Genomic DNA, 27,580 nt, shown 5'->3' on the forward strand with positions numbered 1-27,580 from the left:
AACCACCACGTTGTTAACTATTGATGGCGTGGGAAATGTTTTGCAGTGACAAAACTTTGTTCCAACAAGTTCATGAAATGGGAATTCATTTGGAATGAACGTGTTCAAGAAAAGTTCGTTGTCCACTCTGAAGAACAGTATGTGTGTACAAAGTGAAGCCAGATGTTCCAGTATTATGGTTTATAACAAATACTACAATACCCTCTGTGCATTATGTTTCCTGCATCCAATTAAATATAAACAGTTGATTCTTCTTCTTCTCTGTGTTTCACATCAATCACTCAGACTCGGGGCGCATGTCAGTACAACAAGTGATACAAACAATACTGCCTACAAACAATGCACTCTACAGCACCAACGGTGGTCAAAGGCTCTGCAAGGACCCTTTAACTGTCACTGCAAATGAACAAGTACTTGAGATATTGACATCACTTTTTTTAAAGGCCAGTATGTTAATAGAACTTCTGATGTGCACCATCAGTGTGCACATTAACAAAAAACATGTATTTTTGATGTTTATATAACTTTTCACAATATTGCAAAATAAATTAAACAATTGACGATTTAAGATTGCAAATGTGTACTTATATATTATCCCGGTATATCTTTACTTTTAATATATAGATGGCTCAGGATTCATCCAAAAAAAAGATGGTAAAGTAACAACCATAGCCACAAAAAGTTCAAATCATAACCAACCTTAGTTCAAGAAAAATCCATCCACGAAGAAGCTAATAACAATATGTTGCAACATAAAATAATATTTCTGTCACGCTCACGAGAAATAATCCAGTACCCACAATGCTTTGCAAGCCATTCAGGGAACATATAGTGAGCATTTATCTTCACACTGTAGCCTGCTCATTGCTGGCCACATATCTGTACTTAATGTTAGTCCCCTCTCCTGTTGGATTCCTGTCCTCCGCCTGAGCAACACTTACAAACTTCACGTAATGGCTCCAGCACAGCATTGAATAGGCCAATATATATGCTTATATATTGTATAACATAGCCTCATACTCCTGTGGGGTTGGGCTTAGTGTGTGTGGCTCTCACAAGTGACTTTTTTTGTCATGCTATATCTCAATTATATTCCCTCTTGGAGCCTACAGTGTGTTGACGGTACACAGACAACTCGGTGCTGAGTTTATGGCGACCTTATCGCACTTAATGGTATTTGTTTAAATCTCCCGAGGCATCACCATAACATTGGTACAGGCCCTTAACGCTGTGCTCTGTCTGCAGTGCTCAGTGGTGAGTTTTCTGTGACCTTATCGCACTTTATTGCATTTTTTTTGTTATGTCCCGTAGCAGCCTCTCACTGGTGAGGTGTGTGTGTGTGTGTGTGTGTGTGTGTGTGAGTGGGGGGGGGGGGGGGGGGGATTCGACTGGTTTAAGTGGTCTAAAAAAAAAACGGACGGTCTGGTCTCTCGAGCACAACACCGGCATATTATATGGCCATTACGTAACGCAATGGAAGACCCCACGGGCCAATTAAAGCGGATAACGATATTTTGTAACAATTTCAGCAATCCGCTCCGCCTTTGCGTAACAGCAGGGCCTGGATGCGCCCGCGAGGACAGATGCGCAGGCTGGCATTGGTAATGGATTGTAAACACGGGCTGCCTATAGGCCTCGGCTGCCTCAGATATTATTCTGATGGAGAAGAGCCACCTTCTCTCCCCGCCACCTGCAGAATGCGCAAGTCTCTAACAGCCCACTGCAGCCCCGTAGCCTCCTGATTTATTGCACTGCACAAGACAGATAGCAGCATAGGCTTTAGCGGAAATCTTTTTTTGCACATTTATGCAATTGGCAACACCGACAAAAGCAGAAAAAAAGCAGTGTTGAAAAGGTACTGGAGAGAGAGAGAGAAAATGCACAGTGGCCTAGAAATACATAGCAGACGGTGACAGCCCCCCCGTATTGATTTTAGATGAAGATGCACAGCAGAAATTCAGTCATTCCGCTCAAATGGTGCTTACCTCCAGCGTTCGTATCTCTTTTTGTGTCAAGTCGTTGGATGTGGCACATTTGGTCCGTAAACCCTCCAAACTAGAAATGCTTATGTCTATCATATTTTGCACCAACTCGCACTGCTGCAAGGCTTTCTGCAAACTAAGATGCTGCTCCTCGCTTTTTGTCATCTCCTCGTTCATAGTTTTGCGAGCAGTGGTCGTTATTTCCCCCTTTGCACTTAAAAAAAAAAATGAATTAAAATTTAAAATAACAAAAAAAAACAACAACAAAAAAAATTTCAGAAAAGAAACGTGGAGAAGCCCACTGAACAGAGCAACCTGCGAAACGCCATGAAAAAAAAAAAGATGTTGCAGGTTTACAGACGGGGTTTGAGCCGTGAGAGAGTCGACTCCATTGCAACAACAAATCCTCGTAGTTCCTGCTGTTTCATCAAGGTGTCTCTGTGGTTGGAGGCTAAATCAAACACAGTACGGAAATACCGAGCGGGACTACACGGTTTGCCACAGCATCCATTGGGTGCCCCCTTCGTTTCAAATGGCTGTTTAGAAGAAGAACAAAAAAAAAAAAAAAAGAGAAGCAGTTCAGCGCATCATAAGCAGACGTATCGGGGGTGGTGGTGGTGGTGGTGGTGGGGGGTGGGGGGGAAGCCTGGTGGTTTTAAAGGTGCTGATGTGAGGATTGGATGCAGGTACTCCCTGTCTCCCTTGGCAGCAGCTGCATCCCGGTTCGCTTCCACCACACCGACATGTTTCCTGTCAATCAAACCCACAGCAACAGCAACGGCATCGCATTGCCCAGGCACCGCCGTGAGGGGCCGCTCTCGCGAGATCAGCGGTGCAAGTGCGGTGGGCTCGCGCTGCTTCAGCCGGTCTCAGGGCCTGTTGGAGGAGCAGAAATTAAAACACTTTTTTAGGATAATCGCACTTAGATGTTACATGTATAGTCTACACAAACACTGCCTTCCAAATCGCATACTTTTTACTTTTAGTACATCCTGCAGCTGCCCTTACAAAGTGTGTACTGTAGCTTGCAGTATATGCACTCAATTTAGACATACTTTATCATAATTTCACATTTGAACTTTTACCTGTTTGCTCACTTATCCACAGCAGATTGAAGGAAGGATGGTGGGTCAGAACAGCCAGACAAAGTATGCTGGCTTGCATACTGCAACTAACATCCTGGTATTTTTGGTATACTGCATGTGACATTATGTTGGTACGTTAATCCATTCTGGCATACTAAATAGTATGGTAGTACGGGTATTGGGATACTATTTCTATAACAAGCATGAGTTTATCCGCTTTTTTGTCCTCGTGACTTTTACAGTGATTTTATGTAACTTTTCATCTTTAATTTATTGATAACATATGCTAAATTTGAAAGTCTTATCATATTTGGATGCATTTTAACCATTCATTGTCTACCTTTTTAGATATTTGTGTGACTGTTTCTGTTGTTGTGTGTGACTGGTTGTGTTTTGTTGTGTATCTCTGTTCTTATTGTATTCTCAGGTCTCTCTTGCAAAACAAATCTTGATCTCAATGAGTTTACCTGTTTAAAAGAAAGGTTGAAAATGTTGTTTCGTACGACAAAGTGTTTTTATTGTTGGATCATTTGTCATGATAACTAACGGATCACAACAGTATCATCTTATAACAGGACTTTAAATAATCCTTATGGTTCTGCCAATTTGCTCTCTGGGATGTTTGAACTCTACACAGCAATGCGCAACTATCTGCTAGAGAGAAAAATAAATACAAAACAAACAGCACATCAAGCTGAGTCTCGGTTCAATCATTTTAATTTTAACAATCATATCAATTTTTTTCCAATATGTTCCCCAAATGTATTTACATAGTGGACCAGAAATATTGTATACGCTTCTTTAAAACTAGAGATGTGTGACATGTTAGTATCTTTCTGTTGGACAGTGGGCATTCGTGTTGTCACCGAGACCCCGCCCATAGGAGCTGGCAAAGCGATCCGATTGGTTGTACGCCGTGACGTATGACGCACGTTTTTGTCGTGGAGCGCGCCAAAGTGGAAGTGCCAAAAACTCTGAAAGTATTTAACCCAGCTTTGAGCTAAATCCACACAAGTCTGCGGGACATGGCTTCTACGAGCAGAGTGCCGTTACAGGCCATGAACCTACCGTGGTGAGTGGAACGTTGTTGTTTATCAACAACAGGTTGAATTAGCAACTGCTAGCTAGCTAACCTAACTTTACCTACCAACGTTATGGATTCCAGAGAGCAGCTCGCCGTACTAACGCTTTACTTCTAGATAATAACGTTACATTACTCATACGTGTAAAACAACTATTAGCTGCATCTTAAGACACGTGAGCTTCTTTTTAACTCTGCATAAATAATAGCTAGTCAGTGCATCCAGCGTTGTCACTTCAACCAACTAGCAAGTGTCGCAGTGTCTGCTGAGAAACTGTTATAAACAACACGTATTTAATATTTCTCTGCATGCATATTGCAGATATATATAGATGCCGAATTAAAGAATGGTACCCAAGCATTTGATAGCTCTAGTCAAAACGTATAGCATATATATATACCCAAACATATAAGTAATCTGGTTTAAAAGGACTAATCCTTCATGAGGTTCGTTTTGTAATTTATACCAGTACAACGAGACATTTTGGGGTTAACAAGTGCGTTAACAAGTTACTTAAACTTGTGCTATTCTTACAGTAACATTTAGTAATTGGACGTATTTATTATTGATAACATTATTGATGGAAGATGTCTTTCTTCTCCGTATTCCAGGGTTGAAAAGTACCGACCACAGAAACTTGATGATCTGATCTCACACAAAGATATTCTGAGCACTCGTAAGTATGAGGACTGAAAGAATATATATATATATTCCTCATTATTATAGATCTTCAGTAACCCTTAGTAGTACATACATATTGAATACACAGTTGTAGGATAATTACTGTACTATTCTCCGTGCGGGGATAACGGTCAGTGTTGCTGGCTCTTGTCTTCGTTGTCTCCTTGTGTTTTAAATGAATAATTCTATTCAAAAGGTCATTTTCAGACTGTTTCCTTGTTTTTAAAACTGTTGTGCATCTCTTCAGTCCAGAAGTTTATCAGTGAGGACAAGCTTCCCCATCTCTTGTTCTATGGCCCCCCTGGAACCGGCAAAACCTCCACCATCCTCGCCTGTGCCAAGCAGCTGTACAAGGAGAAGGAGTTCAACTCCATGGTGTTGGAGGTATACTGAACGTTTTCTGGTCTGTTTGGTCTCCGGTAGTTTAGCGACAACACCACGTGGCTCTTTGATTTGATGACTTGTTTTGATTTGCAGCTAAACGCATCAGACGACAGAGGTATCGATGTGGTGCGAGGTCCCGTTCTGAGTTTTGCCAGCACCCGGACCATCTTCAAGTAAGACAAAAGAAAATCTATGTTTACTCCATAACTTTACGGGCAATTATTTGAACGGCCGCCTTTTCGCCCGTCGCTCTTGTCCTCCAGGAAGGGCTTCAAGTTGGTGATACTGGACGAGGCCGATGCCATGACCCAGGATGCCCAGAATGCATTGCGGCGAGGTGAGCCATCTGTTCGGCCGGGCGGTGCCCGCTGTGAGCCGCACGGCTCACTGAGCAGCCACACAATTTGCCCACTGGTGAATTACAGCATATCTGCTTGTACACGCTGACATTCACCCTGAAGAGCAAAACCTATCGAAAGATTTGGTTTTTAACTGTTAACCTGGAACACTTTTTACCATTTTTACATAATCATTTACAGACATATGTAGTTTGTTGGTGAAGTAAAATAACAGGAACATATAGGAAGGTGTGGCTGTTCTCAGCAAGAGTTCAGAGAATCAAGTTATATATTTTTCATTTTGAGTTCTTAGATACAACTTTGTATTTTTCCCCTTTTCGTAGTTACATTGATTTCTAACTTGTGTTTCTGCTGCTCTCTGTCTCTCTCTGTCTCTGTCTCTCTCTCTCTCTCTCTCTCTCTCTCAGTGATTGAGAAGTACACAGAAAACACTCGGTTCTGTCTGATCGGCAACTACCTGTCCAAGATCATCCCCGCTCTGCAGTCTCGATGCACCAGATTTCGCTTCGGCCCGCTGTCCCCGGACCAGATGATCCCTCGGCTGGAGTATGTTGTCCAGCAGGAGAGGTGAGTGTGTGTGTGTGTGTGTGTGTGTGTGTGAGAGAGAATGTTTCTTCTCCATCTACTGTTAAAACAATCTGAGGTAGAAGAGATTAGAAGGTGCTGTGCTGTGTATTTTGGTTTTTTTGTTTACTTGATCCTATTGGCACTCATTCTGATATGTGTTATTCACAGAAAACGGGTAAAACTTTATCCAAAACTATTGTCACCATGTGTTGTTCTCATGCTGCTGGTTTGGGTTTCACAGGAAACGTGTCGTTATTTTACAGCACAGAGAGGACAAAACCAAAAGAAGCACAGATTTCCCCAAACATAGTTTTCTTGCTGTGACTGATGATGAAAATTAAAATGTTGAATTTGTACCATCAGCAAGAAATTGAAGAAAAACAATCAATGACACTGGCAATAATGTTTGTTTGTTTCAAAATGCTACATTTATTTAGAATAGATGGATGAAGCTTTGTTGATCTCAGTGTTGACTGAATGTTTTTGTGGCAGTATTGACATAAACCCAGGAGGAATGAAGGCCATTGTGACCTTATCATCAGGCGACATGAGAAGATCGCTCAACATTCTGCAGGTACGACCAGAAGCTCATCCTGATCATTGTGCTTCACCGTGTTGTGTCGCTTTTTACGTAAAGGTTCAGTGTTTTCATTGATATTGTTTTAAAACAGTTTAAAAACAACTTTTTACACTTGCTTTTTAATATTTAATCATTGTAGAAGAGTAAAATGTGCCGTCTGTATTCCAACCGTGTGATCTCAGAGCACCAACATGGCGTACGGGAAGGTGACGGAGGACACGGTGTACACCTGCACAGGTCACCCCCTCCGCTCAGATATCGCCAACATCCTCGACTGGTCCCTCAACAAAGACTTCACCACAGCGTACAAGCGTATCCTTCAGGACACGTCACTCTGTTCAATCATCTATATTTATGTTCCCTAACTGGTGAAATGTCTACCAGTGCGTTCAGTATCATTCTGTACAATTCAGCACAAGCTAAACATCTCGAAGTTTCTGCAAATTCAATGTTTCTTTCTTGCCACGGATAACACTTGATAGAAGCTAGCTGTAGCTAAATAATTACATCTACCAGTTGATAACTTAGGCTGATAATTGCAGCAACACATCGACAAATATTACCCGTGCCACATGTTTTCATTGGCTAAATCATTTGTGTTGCTGCAACTCTTTAACACCTCATGCACAGAAATCCTTCAGCTGAAGACGTTGAAAGGTTTGGCCCTGAACGACATCCTCACTGAGGTTCATCTGCTCATACACAGAGGTGAGTTTTCACCCAAGAGAAAAAGGTCATATTTAGTTTAAAACCAGGAAGCTGTGTTTGAATGAGTTTTGCATATAAGAGCAATTACTGGGGGTTAAATCCCACCGCACCCTGAGGACGATTCAAGTGTTTAAAATCTCTCCATTTAGATGTTTTTAAGCTCTTTTAGCTTCAGTGGTTGCAAGTTTTTTTTTTTGTTTTTTTTTTTTTGTATGCAAGGGCCCGTGCATGATGACGAATTTAAAGGTGTGTGTGTGTGGTTACATGTTGACTGTCTCATGACTTTACAATGTCTAGTAGAAGAACCTCCAGTTCTTCCATTTTGATTGAATGATGAACCTGTTTGCTTTGTTATTGGCACACGGTCTGTTGGACTTGGAAGTCTTTCAGAAGTTAAGTGTTTGACAAGTATCTGGATTATTTTCTTCTTTTCCAGTGGACTTTCCTCCGGCTATTCGGATTGGTCTGCTCATCAAGTTGTCTGACATAGAGTACGTGAGATCACTTGTGCTTCCTCTCGTAAACTAATATGAAACGGTCACACTGTAATATCGTAGTGAAGTGCTGCTTTTGGACTTATCGTGTGTCGTCTCCTCAGACACCGGCTCGCCTCAGGAACCAATGAGAAGATCCAGCTGAGCTCCATGGTTGCAGCGTTCCAGGCGGTCAGAGACATGGTGGTCAGCGAGGCCTCCTAGATACACTAACCGCTGCACGCCACAACAAAGTTCTGTCTCTCTTGAATGCGAACCAACGAGGAAGAGAAACTTCTCCCTCAAATTCCTTTGCGACTATCATCATTACAATTTTGAATGATGAGAAATTGTTGAAATCAGTTGAGTTGAGCTTATTTAGAAAGAAACCCGATGCCCAGAAGTGTCCGCTGCACGATTGCCCACCAGTGCTGATGCACAGCGAAGAGAACCGGACGCTCGCGGCTGTCCGAGTCACTCACATCTGCATACTAACTGAGGGCAGCGGGAGGCAGTCGTTTGTAACTAGTATTAGAAAAAGATAATTTGGTCACTTAAAATGTGGACTTGGAAAACTGTTAATAGTCACCAGTGGAGGATCAACTTACTGTCACCAATCCACGATGACGTAAAAGATATCAAAGAAATGTGTCAAACATGCCATAATGTTACAAAAACAAAAAACGTGTGTTTGAATCTGTTTAATAAAAGTATTTCCTATATGTCAAGCTTTTGTTATCGTATATTAACATGTGCAGTAGTTACAGTAGTATGTGCCGTTTTATGATAAACACAGGAATTAGAAATTATTTATATTATATTTACACAATAAATTAATAGTATAAAATTGTGATATTCAAGTCAAATAAGCATGTGAACATGATGTGCATCATCTTACAATCTTAGTGCAATAAATGGAATCCTTAATGTAGGAATGCTGCATCTATAGATTATGTTAAGAGCTGCATCCTGAGCTGTGAAAACATCTCAATCAGCAAACAAAAGGATTCAATTTTAAAAAAATGATTACGCGTGACAATCACTCGCTGTAAATGTCAGTTGTTGCATTGTGTTAATGTTCCTATTTAACCCTCCCAGTCCTCTTCGTCTGAGGAGCAGCAGGTCTTGAGGCAGGTCTTGAGGGGGATGTCTCTGTAGGTGAGGTACTGGAGGATCCTCTTGGGGAGGGGCAGCGGCTCCATCTGGTGCGTGGAGACCGAGTGGCGCAGGATGGATCGGCACAGGTGGCACAGGCTGGGCACCGTCCTGGGCGCCTTCCAGAACCTCACGTGGCCGTCTCTGGTTCTGTGACAGGAGGGGAGGGGGGGGGGGGGGGTGGTTAGCGTCAGTCATGTAGGGTCAAAGACGGCTTAATGCACCGCAACTTAGGAAAACATGCAAAGTAGAAGAGGACGACTCGCTTACGCTGAAGATTGTAGGTGTAAAATGTTAACTTTTGAGATTATGTTTAGGCTAAATCATTTGAGTTTGGAGCATACGAATGGCTGGCTTTTCTGAATCCCGAATTCAGCGTCCACAAGCTGCAATATTTCTAAAGCCACCTTCTAGGTCCACAAGCAGTGAGAGTTTCATATTCAAATTTTATTAGTATGAGTATTTTTTTTGTTACCCTGTGGCGACCACTCCCCCCTGTGGATGGTATTTGCAGCAGAGTCCATTAGAGTCTCGGTCCACCTTCGTCTGCATCTCCATCCCTTTCTGCCCCAGCTCCCAGATCCGGAGAGCTCTGTGAACGCAACACATCTGTCTGAAATCATTTTGTCCAGTGCGGGAAACGTTTAGATGACGACATTATGTTAAAGATGTATGAGACGGGAGCTGATAACAGACTCACCTGTCGTCGGTCACCATCGCCAAGTGCAACCCGTTGGGAGAGAACTGTACTGCTGAGATTTGGTTTTGCCCGTAATCTTCAAAATAGTCGCTGTGGAGAAAAGTTAGGTTGGAGTTTTACTGACAAGACTAGAGATGCTATTTACTGTTTTCACGCGATCCGAGATGCATTTTTCACCACGGTTCAGGATATATTAGTTTAAAGTACATTTAGAGCATAAAAACTGAGTGTAAACTTACACCAGAGTGGCCAGTTTCTGTGCGGTGTACGGGTCCCAGAGGTCGATCCACCAGCTGGAGCCACTGAAGGCCGCGGTGGCGAGCAGCGCCCCGTCGGGAGAGAAGTCACAGGAAGACAGGAGGTACAAGGTCTTGCGGATCCCTCCAGCCAGGTTCCTGATGAACGTATAAGACCGCAGACTCCACAGACACACCATCTGATGAAGTGAAATCACACAAGGAGTCTTCATGCCTTGCTGCAAGGACTGCTTTTAATGTGGAACAACGAGGGCTTAACGAGGGCTAATTCTGGCAGTTATTGCAACGCCAGAAAATCTAGTGATTTGGATCTCAACAATGTACTGACTGAATGTCAACAGGACAGGCTGGAGCACGCAGCAACACAGTTTACAGTGTAAATGTGATCTTAAAGTCCGCTAATACACAATGTTAAGCGGGCTGCTTTGTCTTTGCAAATGAGAAGGTGTCAAATTAGCAGTTTGACAGGAGTGGGAAGTGCTCCCCGGTGCTCCAAATGTCTCCACACAAAGAGAACAAAGAAGCAAAGCTAAGCTGAACTTACTACATAGTGGGGAGCCACAGACTGAGCCAAAGCTCTGCACTGGACAGAAATGTCTTAAATGATAGATGCGACTTAGTTAAACCCATCCGGACGTCAGTGACGTGGCTGTCAAAAACACTATTTAAAAGAAGTTAATGCAAGTAAAATGAGAAGCCATTAAAAAAGGAAATGCTGCCACAATGATCAGTGAAAACAGGCGTGTGAAAGTTGAAATTCTTCACAACTATTTGTAAAGGTGAAAGATCAGCAAGGAAACCCCCGAGGAGGAAGAGTTGAAGAGAAAAACACCGTCCCTTCAGTTAATCATTGCAGGATTATATTCAAAGAATGTCACCTCTCGTCTGACGAAAACACAAAGTTGTGCAACAGAAAAATATCGGCCCCCTTTGCACAGTTCTGGTTCCTGTAGTAGAATGGAGGTGGAAACGGTTTGATAAAAAGGAGCTTTGTGTTGTCAGGAAGATGGCAGACAGCCTTCGGGATCTACAGTCACGCACATTTGTGTGGTTGTGTGTTGTAATGTCTGGCTTTGCCTTGAATATGAAACAACATACTTTTACAATGACAAAACTCACTCGGTCAAATCTGCCGACAGACGCAATCATGCTGCAGTCTGAGGACACGCAGCAGCAGCTGATCCAGTCTTTATGGCCCGAGAGCACCTGCACCTTTTTACCTGCAACAGACAGAAACCAAAGCCTAACTGAACCGAACGAGACACAATGCAAAAAATCATCGCTGGATACAAAATAAAAACGTTCACATAATCAGCTCCTGGAGCGGCGGAGAATGCGACTTGTACGTGTGAACACAAACATTTGTTGGCTTTGACCTCGTACATTCAAACAGGAGGTTTATTCAGACGGCACGGTGACGAACCTCAGGGGCGAAGTGACAAATACACAGGGCAGGAACATGATGATTGCACACCCCTAATGCTCATTACCCACGGTTTATGAATGCATAACATGAGCCTTCAGACTGCTTTCCAACATTAATGGCAGCCACTGGTTTCAGTCAATATCATCACAGTATCATACTATTTGCAGAGCCTTGAAAGCTGTTGGGTAACCCCCCCACAGTGAGCCTTTAATGGCATTAATGTTTGACCGGGGTGCGTTCAAGGATGCTCCGACATTTGACAGTTTCATCAGTTGCCGTCAGTGAAGCCTTGATGCACAATGTGACATTCGATACATAAGATTTGAGCTGGAAAGATCGTTACAGAAGCTAAATGTCAAGTCTCAAATGTCAACGTTGGGTTTCCCTTTATGTGTTTGAACACACCAACAAGGAGAGATGATGTTACTTTGACAAAAAAAATGAATAATAATAAATGTGTTTTGAGGTGGATTAGCAACCTCAGTGGGCTGATTCTCGTACCTCGTTGATATTAAATGAAACCATTGGCTGCCTGAAAGGCTCGGTGTCAATATTAAAACATCGGATATGCTTTAGATGCTCTACAGTAACGTACTGTACAGCTGGTAGTTAATGGGCTGAACGTGCAAACAAGTTTAACGAACAAAAAATAAAGTAAACAGGACAGTTTCATTATGCAATTCAATAACATCCACCCTGAATGTAAACAACCACTTCCTCACAAATTAAACAGTATGGTTGCATTTTGATAAGTAAACACTCAAGAGTCGTATCAATAAGGACTGTTTGTGAACACCACACAGAATTGAGTTAGCACAAGAAACATTACTGAAACAGTTGTAGGATTTAGTGGTTGAGGAGTCTGGAGTACACACACACACACACACACACACACACACACACACACACACACACACACACACACACACACACACACACACACACACACACACACACACACACACACACACACACACACACACACACACACACACACACACACACACACACACACACACACACACACACACACACACACACACACACACACACACACACACACCTTTCTGAGCCAGGTCCCAAATCCTCAAAGTCTTGTCCCGAGAAGTCGATATGAGTGTGAGCGTCCCGTTCTGAGGGAAGACCAGGTCCCTCACGACGCCTTCGTGGCCGTGGAGGTCAAATACAGCATCACCTGAAAACACACAACAAGAAGCGTTTTAAAGATCAGCTGGCAACAGCAACGGGGACGTCTCCATCAGCAGAAATCAGGCTCTCACCGGTTAACACGTTCCAGATTTTGATCACCCCGTTCTCCAAGCCTGTGGCCAGGAGCAGGCTGTTGTTTCCTTTTGATGATGGTTTGGGTGGCCGGGCCGCTGCAGCTGGTTTTGGGGGTCTGGGCCCGAAGGCGAGGCCCCACACTGGATGACCACAACTGAAGCTCTTGTCTTCTCGGTCGGTCTCTCCATTCTGACTGTCTCTGTGGGTGAGAGGTGCATCAAGTAAGCACGTACCATAAAGATATCTATAGAAAATGTAATAAACCATAAAAATCAAGTCAAATTCATCTTTTACTTTGTGTATTGTGCGTTTAATCTAATTTTTGTCAAATTAATTACACTCACAGTACGAGAGTCGGGAGGCAGAGAGAATCCGTAATCATAATTGTGAATATGAAATGATTTAAGAGGCGCTGGCTTAACATATGCATTATTAATACATCAATATCTCATTTTTAAATATCCCACTTATCGTTAATACCGGTATTTTCTTACAGACTTTGTTCCAGCATTTAAATTTCAATGGAAAAAGAAAAGGAGCTTACAGTCATTTGATTTGCTTTATATTGCTTCTGCTACCTCCATACTATTTGTTTATGTATTGGAAATTGTTCAGTGTCTGAAGTTGGCACTGATTCTGAGGCTCGCTCACTTATTCTTTGATCACATTTTTTTATCTTACTTTTAACTACTAATTTAAGTAAGTATTGAATACATTGAATATGGAGCAGATTCACATGTTTTGTTGAATTTAAAAAGAGTTTTATGGGATTGTTTCAATATTTGGTACCTAAATGTAGATGTATTACATAAGGTGTACAAAGTGCAAAGCATATTACGTTGAGTCCCAAAGGCTTCTATATTAATTAATAAATAAGACACTTTAAATTATTAATATATGAATAATTAAATCACTAAATATTTAATTGAGCTATAAAACTGTGAAGTAATCCAATAAAAACTCTGCACATCGTAATGAAATGCTATTTTTAATCCTGCTTCTTTTCACTAGCAGTTTATTGTTGTATATTTATTTTTATGTGATTCCAGCAGTTTTTATTTTAAAATGTCATTTTTCCCTTACATACCATTTCATTTCATAATGCCACTTTTCATCACCAAGTTTCTGACATTGAAGACAAACATGGCGGTTATTCATGTTGTTTCGGTCTGGGTGAATAGACACCTTATTACTAAATTGACTCATGGGCTTTGACTATATGTTGCACAATGTTTTGTTTATTTGTGAGTCATTGTGGCAAAGCAAAATGTCTAATTACATGGTTGTATTTTCACTCTTTTATTTCAGTTGTGATTGGGTCTAATAACAGGTATTAACAGATGCATTATGTGGCTTGATTTTTCACACGGATAAACAGCCACCATAAGTATAATTTTTAACGCAAACTCGAATGTACGAGCGACACCTGAATGCATCAGGCGTGGATTAAACGCACAGGTTAAATAAACCTTACTCGGAGTCGAGAGGCCAGGCGACCACCCACACGATCCCGTGTCCCATGGACCAGGCGAACCAGGCTCCGTCCGGGGAGAAGTCCACGCTCCAGGTCTCACATCCCGCCCGGCCCTCCAAGGACGGAGGACGCCTGGTCTTCAGCTCGAGCACCAGAGCCGGGTCGGAGGCTGGAAGAGGACGGAGGGGCAACATAAATAAATGCGACGGCTGACCAGACTCGTCCTCCAACCGCCGCTGCCTGGTTACTGGTTACAACAAATACGTGACTTACGTGTCTCTTGTTGCAGCTCCGCGTTGGTTCCCGTGGAGCACATCGTTTCTTCTCTTCACATCCTCCGCTTTAACTTTCTGAATGCGTCGTCTCTGTTGTGTGACTCCAGCCGGCCATTTAAATGAAGGCAGGACGGTGTCTGTTGCGTCCTCGTCTGGGTCGCGCTTTAGCGATGTGAAAAATGTGCAAGTGGAAAAACAAGACGCTTCAGCTGATTTCCGGTTTGTGTCTGAGTCACTCCGCAGGCTGCCCATTGGCTGGAATGTTGCCCTACGTAGTCACGTCGTTCTTGTATTACGTAAACTCAAAGCCACGCCCCCTTATTCAATTATAGTGAGTGATAACAATCCCATGATTTCAACTGTCATGTGGTGATGTCATTATTAAAACACGATGCGTCAGCTCAGTAGTAGCCAAGATCCCAATATTCTTGTATCAAAATGTTGGACTCAACCACAAGGAAAAATGCGTGAAATAATTCCCCAAAATATACTTTATATATTTATCACAATATAATTTTAACTTCATGTCCCAACTCTTTGAAAACCAAAACCAAGTCAAAGGGGTGTAATCATGCATGTCGAACTAATAACAAAGGCGGCATACTACCATTTTAACAATTCAAAATGTAAAATATATTTATTTAAAGGGTTCATGTCAAAGTATGTCCTTTAAATCCACATTTAAAAAGGTTTATATTATACCATAAGCCATTGTTATGTCACACTTTTAACTTACATCTTGATCTTTTGTGTATTTGTTGTTTTTATTCATTTAAAAATGCTTGTCCTTTTAATTTGCATTGCAATGTGTAATACCCGCTCAATGTTTTAATGCATTATGAAAATACATGTCTGTGTATTAAATATACTATTCAAAGAAACGAGCATTGCCTTATATTTATATGAATACATGGAAATATGAATACATATAATAATAATCAGCCATATTTCACTTTAGAAGATATGTACTAATGTAACGTACAGGCTTTGAATGTTTGACTTAAAGAATAATTATCTACTTTGAATTAAGTGTTGTCACTTCAAAACATGTTCAGGCTGCGATTAACCATTGCTGAATATTTTTCTGTAGATCAAGTCATTTATTATTTGTTCAATTATTTCAGCTCCATTTATTTAAAAAAGGGGAAGTTTAAAGGAACATTTGCAACTCAAGAGGTTACAGACTGCAAACTTATTCTGTGCTAGCTGAGTGTACGACTGACTACATTTTCATATGCAGATTATCCGTGATTCCCCTTTAAGATCGTAGTTAAAATATTTACAAAGAACAAAATCATCTCAAAATATTGTTACAGTACCGATACTCATATACTGAGTAAAAACAACAACATTTCACGCTCACTATTGCTCCAGATCTCATGTCGACTTGGCTGGATTTTCGGGAAGGTGAGAAAACTTAGTTTCGGCTGATTTCAACCTCAACTACATCCTACGCAAAGACCGACAACCTCACTCCACCACATTTTAAAAATGTTTCCAGTCTAGAGTTGCATTCTAGACGCGGATCGTCATAGTTCATCTCTAAAATGATATGTGTATAAGTACAACACAGGGTGGGGATGTATGGGAGTAAGTACTAGGTAGTGTCACATCACGTTCTGTTTCAAACAGCTTCATTTACTGCACAAATCTCAACATCAGAGCAACACATTCACAATGCTGTACAAACAAATCATAGAAATAAGCTTACAAAAACTCAAAACCCTGTTTTAAAAAATAAGGAATAAGAAGAGATGATTTCCTTTTCTCTACATGCGTCTTCCACCAATTCAGTTCACATTGTTCATTGGGAGTAAATGCAACTCAACGAAATAAAAACACCCGAAAGCTAAAATGTTACAAGATCCACCGGCTCCTCTGTCTGTACAGTATCGTCCTGCTGTTGTGGGCGTGTGCCAGCTGTCTCTGCGTCCTCATGATCAGCTAAAACAAAAAAAACACACAAGGACATTTTTACATTACAAAACTCTTCCTTAACGAACCACGACATCAACGTCAACTGGCACGATGAGGTCATACTCAATGGGATCCGATGTATCTGGACGAGCGTCGTCTGGTGTCCGTTGGTCAACGGGGGCAGCCGGGGAACGGCATCCTGAAAGATCTGCTCGTCGTCTGACTCCACCAGACTCATCACGTCTCCTCTGTCCTCCTCCCTGTGCCTAAAGAGCAGAAATATTACTACGACGTTTGAGTGCATCTGCAGGTCGGGAACTAAAAGACAGTGAATACCTGAGACTCTTTTACACGGCTTCACATCATCAGATCTATGCTGGTGAACGCATACCAGGAGTGGTTTTTGTATCTGAACTCCGAGGAGGTTTAGGAATGTTTTGAGAATGTTGTGCATTCACACGGGAAAAGTGAGCAAATCTTAAAGTACCCTCTGGACTTTTTGATCACTAGTAGCACCATGTAGCAACGTTTTTAGAGCGTTGTCCCTGTTTTGTTGGTACCTCGTGCACAAGGGCGCCCATGCACGTGATACAGTCACACTATGCTACAGTTGTCGGCAGCTGTGGAGAAGAATAAAGCTAGCTATGAACAGCTATGGTTTCAAATTCCTCCCCAAATCTGCTCTGCAAATATTAGAAATGAAAGAATTAAAAATATAACAACCTGGGAAAAAACGGGTTACATATGTAACATGTGTACCGTAGAGAGTAGATCACTACCTAGTTATATATAGCTTTTCTAATTTTCTCTCCTTGTTCTATACGAGTATACCTAAAATAGGCATCATCTAAAAAAATATATATATATATATATATATATATATATATATATAACGTGTACATGAAAGACATCTGTAAATAACTGATTGATGCCAACTATCAATACAAAATGTACATATACTGTATATAACAAACAAGACAATCAACATGAAACCCAGATTACATTACAGCTGTTTTTAATCCCTTTCATGTTTGGGTGAGTGAAATAAGCATGCAGTGCTGTATTAGATAAGTCAATGTGAGATACTCACCCAAAGCCATCACCTAAAAACAAAAATATGAACAGAAATTAGTATAAGTGGATTGTTATGATTCATACTTGTGTTCTCATGTACAACATTACAGATGTAGTGGATGAGATTTTAATCTGTGCAAAGATTCAATACAACATAAATTCAGTGGAGCAGAGACATTTGTTTGCATGCATTTGAGACTTCCGTGCTTATGTTGCAAAAATAAGACAAAAAGTTACCCAGGCAAATTCGGTGCTGGTTGAAGTAAAAGGTTTTAGCTACGATTGCGGCACATCCCACGATCAGTGCAGCGATAAAGACTCCGAGGATCGCTCCCGTGTACGCAGACGAGGCTGTCGGGACAAAACGAGACGACGGGAGAGAGGATCGTGAAGCAGAAAGAAGGAGGAGCAGCAGGTTTAGCAGCATTCCAGAGGTGGAGTCGACACCTGCAGCGACTGGCTTATTGTTTAACTATCTGCTCCATTCATATGTGCTGAGAACTTGGCCAACTCATTGTGTGTCACTCGCCATCCCCTTTGACCTAAAAGCTGTCGTTAGTTACAAATTTACAAACTAAAAAGCACATTATTGATCATGATGCTGCCCACACTCACTCTTCACAGTGAGGTAGACTTCCAGCTCGCGGACGGCGAGTAGGTTCTCGCTGCGGCAGAAGTAGACACCCTCGTCGTCCTTGCTGATGTTGAGTATTTTCAGCTTGAGGGCGGGGCCATCCTCAGACAGCACGTACTTCGATCCGGGAACAATGTCCTCCTGCTGGAGCCCTTTTCTCCAAGTGGTGTTCGCAGGCGGGAGGGACACGTCCTCTGTGCACGTTAGAGTGACGCTGGTCGCCTCCAGCGCAGTGACCAGCGGCTCCCCTTCAGGGTACGGAGATCCTGGGAGAGAGGGACAAACATTGAACTGATGATTTGTCCGGAATAAGAGTCTCTGAGTCCTATACGGGTTTAGCAGGACTCAAACCCTTCAATAATTCTAGTTGACGAGGACACACCTCGTCTTCAAAGCTTTCAAAACATCACAAAACTCAAGATAAGCTATTGCATAATTTATAACCTGCACATACTTTTGCATCATCTCATTGTTTGTGCAATCCCGTCCTGTGATGATAACCCTTACCCCACTGAGTGACTCACTGACCGACCACATGTCCTGTGTGCATCACTGTGTCCTCATGGGCGTGCTACCAACTGTGTTTGTATCCGCAGCAGTACATGAACTAATTATGACAAAATTAAAATAATGAACTATAATAACTAAACAAGGAGCTGATAAACGCTTTAATCTCAACGATGTTACACTGACGTTTATTCAGTAAGCAGAGTGGAAGAGTATTGGAGAGTGTTTATACTCAGTGTTTTGCTTCATAGGAGAAACTGAGCAGAGGGTAAATATGGTGAGTGGAGTTTATGACAGGAAGGGCTTGTCACCTACGGGGGAAGGTGGAGTATGTATCCATTGTGGCGGCACTGAGTCCCCAGATTTCAGCTGATTGGGAAAATCAGCCTTCCAACCACACAGTACAGAAATATTTACTGGGAGAAACAAATCCCAAAGGGGCCTTTACAATAACAAAAGCCTTCTTATAATGAAAAAATGCTTCTTCAAATATAATAAGTGAATAATATGTTTCTAATGTTGGTCATTGGGGCTATATATATATATATATATATATTTCTATTTACACCCATTTGTTCACCAATTATGTAACAATCCTGTCTATTCTTTTATCTGTCCAGCTTTGTTGTCCTTGTTATTTCTGTGGGAGTATATTAAGGGAGATGCAAAAATATCAAATCATATTCCTTATATGTGCATGCATACATGGCCAATGAAGCTGATTCTGTTTCAATGCCTCTTCAATAATAAACAAATGCCTCTTTGATAATGAGAAAATATGTACAAATACACTTGAATATCACAATATTATGCTTTGTGATACTGTATCGATTCTCAAAAAACACTATTGATCTTTAATCAATAGTTTACATGCAAAGATTTGTTCAGGACTTTCATGTTGAGTTTAAACCCCAGAAAGCTTGATACTGGATTCTTCCACTCCAACGTAACAATGGAAACAGACAGGAAGCCGTGTAAAAGCACTCTGCTAACATTTTCTCCGACAGAGTTCATGCATATGGTGGCGTGTTCTTTATACTATGAGTTTTCCTAAATTAAAAATGACAAACCACCCTCTTGCATTCAGTAATCCAATATATTGAATCGCAACCCCTGTATCATGACACGCATCGTATCGCCACATTCTTGCCAATAAACATTCCTACAAAATAAAGCCTGCAGGCGTTAGGCAAGCCTGAACTCTTGCACGGATAGCACAAAGGTCTGCCCTGATGCAGGTCTTATCCAATATTCACACCAGCTAGGTTTGCGAAAGCCCAAAATCACCCTCAATCAGAAAAGTAAAGGCAGCAAAGTCGTCTCAAAAGGGCCTAAAGACCAGAGTTCCTGGTTGAAGTCTTTGTTACATCAAGGAAGCATCAGAACGGCCCGAGTGTGCAGCGCGCCACTTCTCTTAAGCCCTAAAGAAAAGGCGGCGTCACACTCCGATTGGTCAAGAGGATAAACGCACCAAGCTGCTCTCAATCTTTAATTAGGAGTTGGTCCTCACACCCTGCACAACAGGTGATCTGAGTAACCAATCAACTTGTTGGGAGACATTTAGCTAAAAACGACAGCAAATGACAGCAAGTATCAAAGAATGATGGACTGCTACGTTGTATGAATGACTCATAATGTTTCTTACTTTTGGTGTAAATCTTGTACGATATCTGTGCAGACAGATTATAACACCGGCATCTGCTTTGAAGCTTTGAGATCGTTTTTTTTAAAAGCCTAAATCAGATCGTCTGTTTCCGAGATATGCGAATGACATACCCACATTCAGAAATACAGACAATAATGTGTGCACCAAAAACTAAATGATGTTCTCCTAAATTGTGCTGGTGTGGAGGCACAAACCTCAGAGACAGATCACTCAGAACCCGGACAAATAAATCCCAAACTATATTTGACTGGTGATAATTGCAAAATATGGTTTTTTTTTTGGTATTTGAATGAAGCGGCCCTTTAAATCAAATTAAGGTCAATGCTATGAATACTGAGTACAAGTAAACATCGTCAACAATCCCACTGAAGAGCGTCTGTGTGACTCCTAAGCGGAAAGCACATAAAAGATTCAGCGGTTGCACATCTCAGGATTGCTTACTGAGGGTAAACGAACACGACTTCTCTATTCCCGGAGCGAGCTCTCGGTGCTGGGCCGTGCACCTTAGCGGCTGCCCGTCCGTCACCATTGAGCGGTTCAGCGTCACCGAGAGGCTCTCCGTCGTGTCCAATGCATAAATGCTTCCGATCGGGCGGGCTCCTTGGTCACCCCGGTCGTCGTCCCCCCAGCGTAGCGTCGGGGCGGGATACGCTCCAAACCAGGTGCAGTTGAACTGGAAGTGGGAGGGGTCCTGTGCCGGTGCCCACAGACACTCAGGGTGTCTGTCTGGGACATCTAGTCAGGACAGAAACAAATCCGTGAGGAGACTGACAACAACTACAGAAAGCAGCTTAAATATCCAGCTCAACTAGGTCCACCAGAGTTGCATTTGCATTTATTACTCTGGGATTTAGATGCACTCACGCTTTAGTATTTAAACAAAGGATACAGAAGGAAAAATGGTATAAGCAGTGTCTGTTTTCTGAATGTAATAAGCCCGGGTACCATTGTCTTTTCTGTGATGCAGGTACAGCAATTAACAGTGTATATTTTACTTGCAGAAGATCTTCAAGGGGTAGACACCCCATATTCCCTGACACTAAACGTCCCACCTTCTCCCAGAAAGGCTGAATATATGGACAAGACCAAAACATGTGGGAATTGTCCACCAGTGCTGATCCACACTCTCTCCAGCAAGCATACTGGGTCCAGTTATATTACATTTCTGCTTAGGAGGGGGGGGAAACTCGTTCTCATTGAATCGTTTAACTTTTTATCTCTTTTTCCCAACGTTTCCTTAAATAATTAGTTAGGTTTGTATTCATTGAGGCGATACCTTTGCTCTATACCTTTCTTAAAAGGGACAGTGTGTCGGATTCGGTGGCATCTAGCGGTGTGGTTGCAGGTCACAACCCACTGAATACCCCCTTCACTCACTCCGGCCTTTCCAAGACTGCGAGCCGCCGAGTGCAAAACCGTGGTAACAACGATCGCCTCACTCAGAGGCTGTTCTTACTGTAAAACACTTCACTTCTGCATTAGAACAATTCTACACAAAAAAGTTATGAAGGTTCATAGTGTCCTCATACATTTCCTGGAAAGAACTTTGTAATAATTAGAGGAACATTCTGAGTTATTTGAGCTTAATTAGTAGTCTTGAGTTCTTAACAAGTTATTGATTTCTAGAGGAATTTCCTTGACCGTCTTCTCAATTTAGAGCTAAGTAAATATTGATTCACTAAGCCTTTATTATTGGAAACTTTATTCTCCAAATAGAGGATGTTGTAATGTGTTCTTGCCTATAGACACACTCTTGCATGTTCAGCTAAATTACAAGGAAACCATAAATTCTTTTATAAACAGGCTGATACATGAACGAGTAAATGCAGGAAGAAATGGTTGGAGCTCGCCTTGCCTGTAGAAAAATTTGTCTGTGAGGGATTCTAGGAAGTCAGCAAAAAAAAAACAGGAAATGTTGTGATTGTTGAGAATTCAGGAAGTCTATTAAATTTCATAAATTATTGCAACATCGGGGTGAATTACTGTGTCAGTCTACCAACATTTGACTGTATCTCAAACGTGTTTTGGACTTTGGTTGGTTTTTGATAATGACTCAGCTGCCTGTCTAGACATTTCTGTTGCTTACCCGTTATGTGTATTTAATGTACACTCGTACGTTGTGCACTAGTTTGTTATAAGTTGAAAGTTAGACCACAAGCTTCTATGAACAGATTATGCATTTACACTCCGTGAACTCTTTGAGAACTTGGAGACATGAATATGAATACATTACAGTGCCTATAAAACAGGAAGTTGTTTTGTTGAATCAAAGGGGATTAAATGAGACTTTTCTGACAATGACCAGAAGGAAACAGACCCTTTGATGTCAAAGTGGAAACGTCTCGACAAAGTTATTTAAATTACTGTAAACCTGCAAGACTGTAATCAATTGCTTCTTTGTTTTTGAGGTCTTGCTCTGTTTTCGCGTTGGCTTTACTCAATCTTGACTTTTGTCTTTAGAGATAGCTGCCGCAAGATCATTTAAAGTGCATAATTCAAACAATTAGTGTAGGTCACATAATTAATGAAATAACACAATCGCCAGAATGTTCATTTTCACCAATAATATTTCTTCTCCCGCTTTTGAATGGTCACCAGTATTGAAACATTTAAAACTAAATGTTGCCGACTCTTGCAATCTCCAGTTCTCTCTCTAAAGTGCAGCCCAAATAACCATAAAAATAACACTTTTCAACATCAGACCTTTTTGTCGGAGAAGGGCACTGTGGGTATTCTGCTGATGGTACTTACAGTATACTAGCAGCTGTGTGCTCTTATTGACTGCCTGATCAGAGTCGGGGTTGTGGGCCCTGCAGCTGTACACCCCCTGAGCGCTGGGCTGAACGTCTTCTATCCTGAAGTCCAGCCAGGATCCGGAGGTGGAAGCCAGCGACTCGTTGCTGGACGAATCTCCTCTGAAGGCCCAGGTGAGCTGCTGGGACGGGTGGGAGGAGCCGGAGCAGTTAAAGGAGACGCTCGAACCCCGGGAGACGATGAGCGTCCCGTTGGACAGAGCAGTCGCTGGACCGATGGACACGGATAGATTTCCTGGACCACCTGAAAGGAGAACAAGCAGTGCTTTACGACAGTGTTTAAGTAATGATACTTTTTAGGGTAAAAAAATAGATTAACTTTGTTATTGCTTGAAAAACTGTATCATTATGTGATAAGTACATTGTCATGTTTGTGACAACATTTTTTTGAAAATCTTTACTACCAATATCCATACCTGGACATGAGTTTAAAAATGTGTTGTGGGGAGTTTTTGGCCTGAGTTGATGAGTGATCTGATGACAAACCTGTGATGTGATGCACACTTTTCATGACGGCAGAGCAAAGTAACACAGTTGTAAAACATGAGCGGTTTTGCAAATGTTTTATAAAAAGGTAGTGAATTAATTCAATTGAAGAAGTGCTGCAATGAAAAGGGCAGCGCATGTATTACACACATATATATACATACATACATACATGCATACATATAATCTATATTTTGTATTAATAATCTAAATCTGCAACGTAAATATGGTAAAGTAAATGCAGTAGAGTAGTATAAAGTAACATGGAAATACTCAAATGTGCGTAAACCTCAAAACTCTACAACACTTGAGTAAATGTACTGTGTATCCCACTACTGGGTAATGTTTGTCTTTTTTTTTTGATAAACATGATAAACTAATATTTTATTATACAAATATTTGACTCGTTAATCGTTAAATGATTTCAGCTCTAGAAATGATGTGTTTGTTGATAATGAGAATGTATGTGTCACACTATCATTCATCCCAGTGGCCACCTGGGTCCATGTGCGCTATGTTGAAGAATAAGTTTGTGTTCACTAAAATAAAGCTGCTTGGATGAACTCGGATCATCATACTGGTCTCATGACTGGACATATTAACCACTTACTGGTTACTTGCAGCGAGACACGTGCGTGAAAGGTGTTGTTTCCCGGCAGCGTGGAGCTGCACAGGTAGGTGCCCTCGTCCTCGGGCATCACACTCCTGATTTGCAGACTGCCGTCATTCGTCACCACGAGCCGCTGTCCTGCGGGCGAAGGGCTCGGGGAAGAGGCGTCACTTCTCATGACCTCTCGTCCATTTTTCACCCACGACGTGAGAGTCGGTGTTACGTTACCGACGGTGTAACACGGAAGTGTAGCGATGTCCCCCGGTGCTGCCACCAGGGCCGTTTCGGTGGAGCCACTATCCGAAACTGCCGCTTTGACAGACAAGAAGAGGGGGGGGGGGGGTGACATAGAACGTGAGCAGGATTTACAGACTCACCTGTGTTACCTGGCTGCGCGCGCGCCCCACGATCAAAACTCACCTGTGGCGCACAAACAAAGGTGTAGAAACGCTGCAGTTGTCAATATCTTCATGATAACTGTCCTAAAGGCGACATCGCCTTCAAAAAAAAAAAAGGGCTTCCAGTCCAAACCTGTCCGACTAGTCCACCTGCTCCACCTGTGTGAGCCCGTCTGTAACACGCATCCACACCAGTCCGCCCATTATAAACCACAGCGCACACACTACCGAGGTGACCAGTCTGACATGACGTGACTTCAGTCTCTCCGTTTTGTTTACAAGAGCATGCTAATCCGGAAACTTTGGCAGGAATAAACCACACCCTGACCTCACCTTGTTAAAGAGACAGTAACGCTATATGACGCTGCATTGGGACAGGTTAAAGTACACTGCAAGGATATTTATAATTCCCAAAGCGGTGGTGTTGTTATTATTTTCCTCACATGTATACAACCTTTATTTGACAGATATATTAAGGTGCCTTGGCTCCATTCTTGAGCTTGGCAACAGTTGATGAAAAACATCTATATTAGGTTTTTTTTTTATATACTTTTTTAAAGAAGCATAGAAATAAAACAAAACATATCAGAAACAACAGTCTATGCATTCATACAAATGTTATGCTGATAGAAATACATGCCAGTTCACTCAGTAGCTGATCATCTCATGAGGTGCACACAAACAGTCCATTTTCTCCAGCATTGCAGGAATTTATCAACACGTAGATTTAGTGAAAAAAGTCATTCTGTCCACACTTTGACTAATATTCAGTCTTTGCCGGAGGTTCGGTCTGTAACTATTTTTGTGTTACAGCTTTCTTGCCGGCTGCTAATAATGTGTTTAATAGATATTTGTCTGCCACCAATAAATGAGCTGCAGTATTGGCCAAAAGGATTGTAGAGGCCAGGTCTTAAGCCTTGAATGTTTTGAGTGTAGCTCTGAATACAATCATAACTGTCAGCCTGTAAAGAGCGACAAAAAAACAAATGTGTGAGAATGTGCTTCAGTGTTTGTAACATAACAAATTGTCAAAGTTTGTTTGTTTGTGCAGCTCTGACAATCACTGCTGAGTGACTCAAAGCGGGAAGAGTTGAGGAGAAATGGCAGAATGTGTCGTTCTATGTGGGGAAAAAAACATCTTTTTAAAGAGGAATAAGTTTAAGCTAAGAGGTGAGCCCATGTTGTATAATCTATCGTCTGAATCAGGCTGGGTTCAGTTTGATTTTATTTCACAAACTTGACGGTACTTTACATTACGACGTGGCTCCAAAACGAACAAAAACAATTCATGCTATTAATGAAAACTCCAGGTACAAGAGCGATTTAAAAACTATTGTTATCCAATTTTTGCTCTCCAAACATCTCACTTTGCACATATTTAGATCAGAGCAGTATTTTTTTCTGGTGGTGTGCCCACGAACCCTTCTAATAAGTTCAGTGTTTGCAAAGCAATACTTATAGAATCCTGCATATGTACGGCCACGGTTACCAGTAGGTGGCGCTTTGACTATGAGTTAATATTGGCATGCAGAAGTTCTAAAGTCTTGACTCTTATCAAGCAAGTCAAGTTTGGGTCATCTTTGTCAAATTACAGTTGAGTTACAACAGCTTAATATATGTTGGCGAGCATGTAAAAATGGCCGCCACGTCCACGCCGTTCCATGAAACCTCAAGCTTTTGATCGTTTTTAATCACTAAGGTCTTTAGATTGTACTGACCAAATTTCAAGTTGATCTGATTAATTCTCTAGAAGTTAGTTAAAGTACAGGGCCTGGAAATGGCAAAAAAAAACAGGAGAAATTCACACAAAATTTAAAATAGCCGACTTCAGGTTGGGTTTAGAGCATAGCTAATTGAAAATTTGTTTTGAAAGTCATTGTTACTGAAGAACGACTATCAGCCTCATTCAGTGATTTATAGTTCCAGTTTTTTTGAAAACTTATTTCCCCTGTAGTTATTCAGCTCACGCTTTGTGTCTAAACGATTTTACATCTCACTCCTGAGTTGTTTTGCCTTCAAGACAAATTACTGGGCCAGTGATTTGAAAACAACCAAACTGACCCCGGTGAATAAGTTCAAGTACTTTTGGTGGAATCTCTTTCGATTACAGTCCACTGCCTCTTTGTATTATGAACACCTCCTCGGATACTGTTTAATCAGAAGCCGCTGTATGTAGCAGCCATTTGTCAACACAGTGCCCCCTCCTACTGTTCACTGCTGCACACATTTTCCTCTTCATCACAGCACAATGTCGTGAACTGAGCACATATTTCTCTTGGATGGAGTCTTTACTCAGTCAACCAAAGGCTAACTTGCTAATTAGGTCTCAGGCTACCTGCTGTGTTTGCCCTTGAGGAAGGCAGTGGTTTAAAACCAGGGAGTTACTGCAGATTTTTGGGCAGTGAATATGTGTTTGACTCCGTAAGTGTGTGTCGATGTGTGCATGAATGGCTTCATGCATAGATGCATGCATGTACAGCACTGCAAACGTCAACGTCAATAATAAACACGTAGTTGAATCAACACCTCTCTGAAAGTTTTTAACAAAAACTAAACATTCATACCTGGTAGAGCTGTTGTAGTGGATTGTATTATATTATATAGTACCTAACAAAGTGACCAAGGAGTTTAAACTAACAGTAAAATGACTGAGTTGCTTATTTTACTGGTGGACATCTGTAATAAAACTAGCAGAAAACATAATGTGCACCATTCAGTGCAAATGGTTTCTGTCAAAAGCAAAATGACACCGTTTACAGTGTGGATTATATGCAAAACATAACAATTTAACGTTGTTTCAGACACGTAGGTCCATGTCAGATACAAATTATAAAATAGATACCAAATTCGGCAGCTTAAACTCAAGGTACCATGTCCTTCATCACTCACGTTGCGTAACTTTGTACGTGTGTGTGTGCGTGGTGTGCCTCCCTGCTCGGCCCCTATAAATGGGATGTCTGGAAACAGAAAGTGTGTCAGTGGAGCATGTGAGCTGGAGGAGGG

The 27,580-nt window shown here is 41.6% G+C and overlaps 4 protein-coding genes across 6 annotated transcripts in view; 1 reads left to right on the forward strand and 3 right to left on the reverse strand.

Moving 5' to 3' along the window:
• Positions 1–2,995, reverse strand: part of ksr2 (kinase suppressor of ras 2) — an 82,973-nt gene extending 79,978 nt beyond the window's left edge. For all 3 annotated transcript variants that reach the window (XM_076104546.1, XM_076104545.1, XM_076104544.1), the window contains exon 1: positions 1,986–2,995. In XM_076104546.1, the coding sequence (XP_075960661.1) occupies positions 1,986–2,159 (174 nt within the window). In that variant the 5' untranslated portion in view covers positions 2,160–2,995. The remainder of the gene's footprint in view (positions 1–1,985) is intronic.
• Positions 2,996–4,001: 1,006 nt separating this feature from the next.
• rfc5 (replication factor C (activator 1) 5) lies at positions 4,002–8,623 on the forward strand. The gene is made up of 11 exons (XM_076104573.1): positions 4,002–4,139; positions 4,761–4,825; positions 5,078–5,214; positions 5,308–5,387; positions 5,478–5,551; positions 5,981–6,140; positions 6,633–6,714; positions 6,903–7,032; positions 7,351–7,428; positions 7,865–7,919; positions 8,027–8,623. Exons 1-11 carry the CDS (start codon positions 4,093–4,095, stop codon positions 8,124–8,126), a joined length of 1,008 nt encoding a protein of 335 aa, XP_075960688.1. The 5' UTR covers positions 4,002–4,092; the 3' UTR covers positions 8,127–8,623.
• wsb2 (WD repeat and SOCS box containing 2) lies at positions 8,588–14,691 on the reverse strand. Its single transcript, XM_076104574.1, has 9 exons — positions 14,471–14,691; positions 14,198–14,366; positions 12,720–12,922; positions 12,503–12,634; positions 11,133–11,233; positions 9,996–10,192; positions 9,757–9,846; positions 9,532–9,648; positions 8,588–9,206 (listed from the first exon to the last, which is right to left on the reverse strand). Exons 1-9 carry the CDS (start codon positions 14,511–14,513, stop codon positions 8,987–8,989), a joined length of 1,272 nt encoding a protein of 423 aa, XP_075960689.1. The 5' UTR covers positions 14,514–14,691; the 3' UTR covers positions 8,588–8,986.
• Positions 14,692–15,459: 768 nt separating this feature from the next.
• vsig10 (V-set and immunoglobulin domain containing 10) lies at positions 15,460–24,841 on the reverse strand. The gene is made up of 9 exons (XM_076104807.1): positions 24,600–24,841; positions 24,180–24,491; positions 23,022–23,327; positions 20,712–21,005; positions 18,079–18,363; positions 17,701–17,814; positions 17,480–17,492; positions 16,513–16,655; positions 15,460–16,416 (listed from the first exon to the last, which is right to left on the reverse strand). Exons 1-9 carry the CDS (start codon positions 24,649–24,651, stop codon positions 16,322–16,324), a joined length of 1,614 nt encoding a protein of 537 aa, XP_075960922.1. The 5' UTR covers positions 24,652–24,841; the 3' UTR covers positions 15,460–16,321.
• Positions 24,842–27,580: the final 2,739 nt, after the last annotated feature.

This window comes from Anarhichas minor, unplaced genomic scaffold (assembly GCF_050575085.1).
Source record: "Anarhichas minor isolate MPS153535 unplaced genomic scaffold, ASM5057508v1 ptg000030l, whole genome shotgun sequence".
NCBI classification, from domain to species: domain Eukaryota; kingdom Metazoa; phylum Chordata; class Actinopteri; order Perciformes; family Anarhichadidae; genus Anarhichas; species Anarhichas minor.

Coding starts and splice junctions, on each gene's coding strand:
- vsig10 (XM_076104807.1), bottom strand. CDS start 24,651: ATGAAGATATTGACAACTGCAGCGTTTCTACACCTTTGTTTGTGCGCC. Junction 17,815..18,078: donor AGTCTACCTCACTGTGAAGA/GTGAGTGTGGGC, acceptor TTGTCCCGACAG/CCTCGTCTGCGTACACGGGA. Junction 16,417..16,512: donor GATACATCGGATCCCATTGA/GTATGACCTCAT, acceptor TTTTTGTTTTAG/CTGATCATGAGGACGCAGAG.
- rfc5 (XM_076104573.1), top strand. CDS start 4,093: ATGGCTTCTACGAGCAGAGTGCCGTTACAGGCCATGAACCTACCGTG. Junction 5,552..5,980: donor CCAGAATGCATTGCGGCGAG/GTGAGCCATCTG, acceptor TCTCTCTCTCAG/TGATTGAGAAGTACACAGAA. Junction 7,429..7,864: donor TCATCTGCTCATACACAGAG/GTGAGTTTTCAC, acceptor CTTCTTTTCCAG/TGGACTTTCCTCCGGCTATT.
- wsb2 (XM_076104574.1), bottom strand. CDS start 14,513: ATGTGCTCCACGGGAACCAACGCGGAGCTGCAACAAGAGACAC. Junction 11,234..12,502: donor TTGGGACCTGGCTCAGAAAG/GTGTGTGTGTGT, acceptor TGTCTGTTGCAG/GTAAAAAGGTGCAGGTGCTC. Junction 9,649..9,756: donor GCGATGGTGACCGACGACAG/GTGAGTCTGTTA, acceptor TTGCGTTCACAG/AGCTCTCCGGATCTGGGAGC.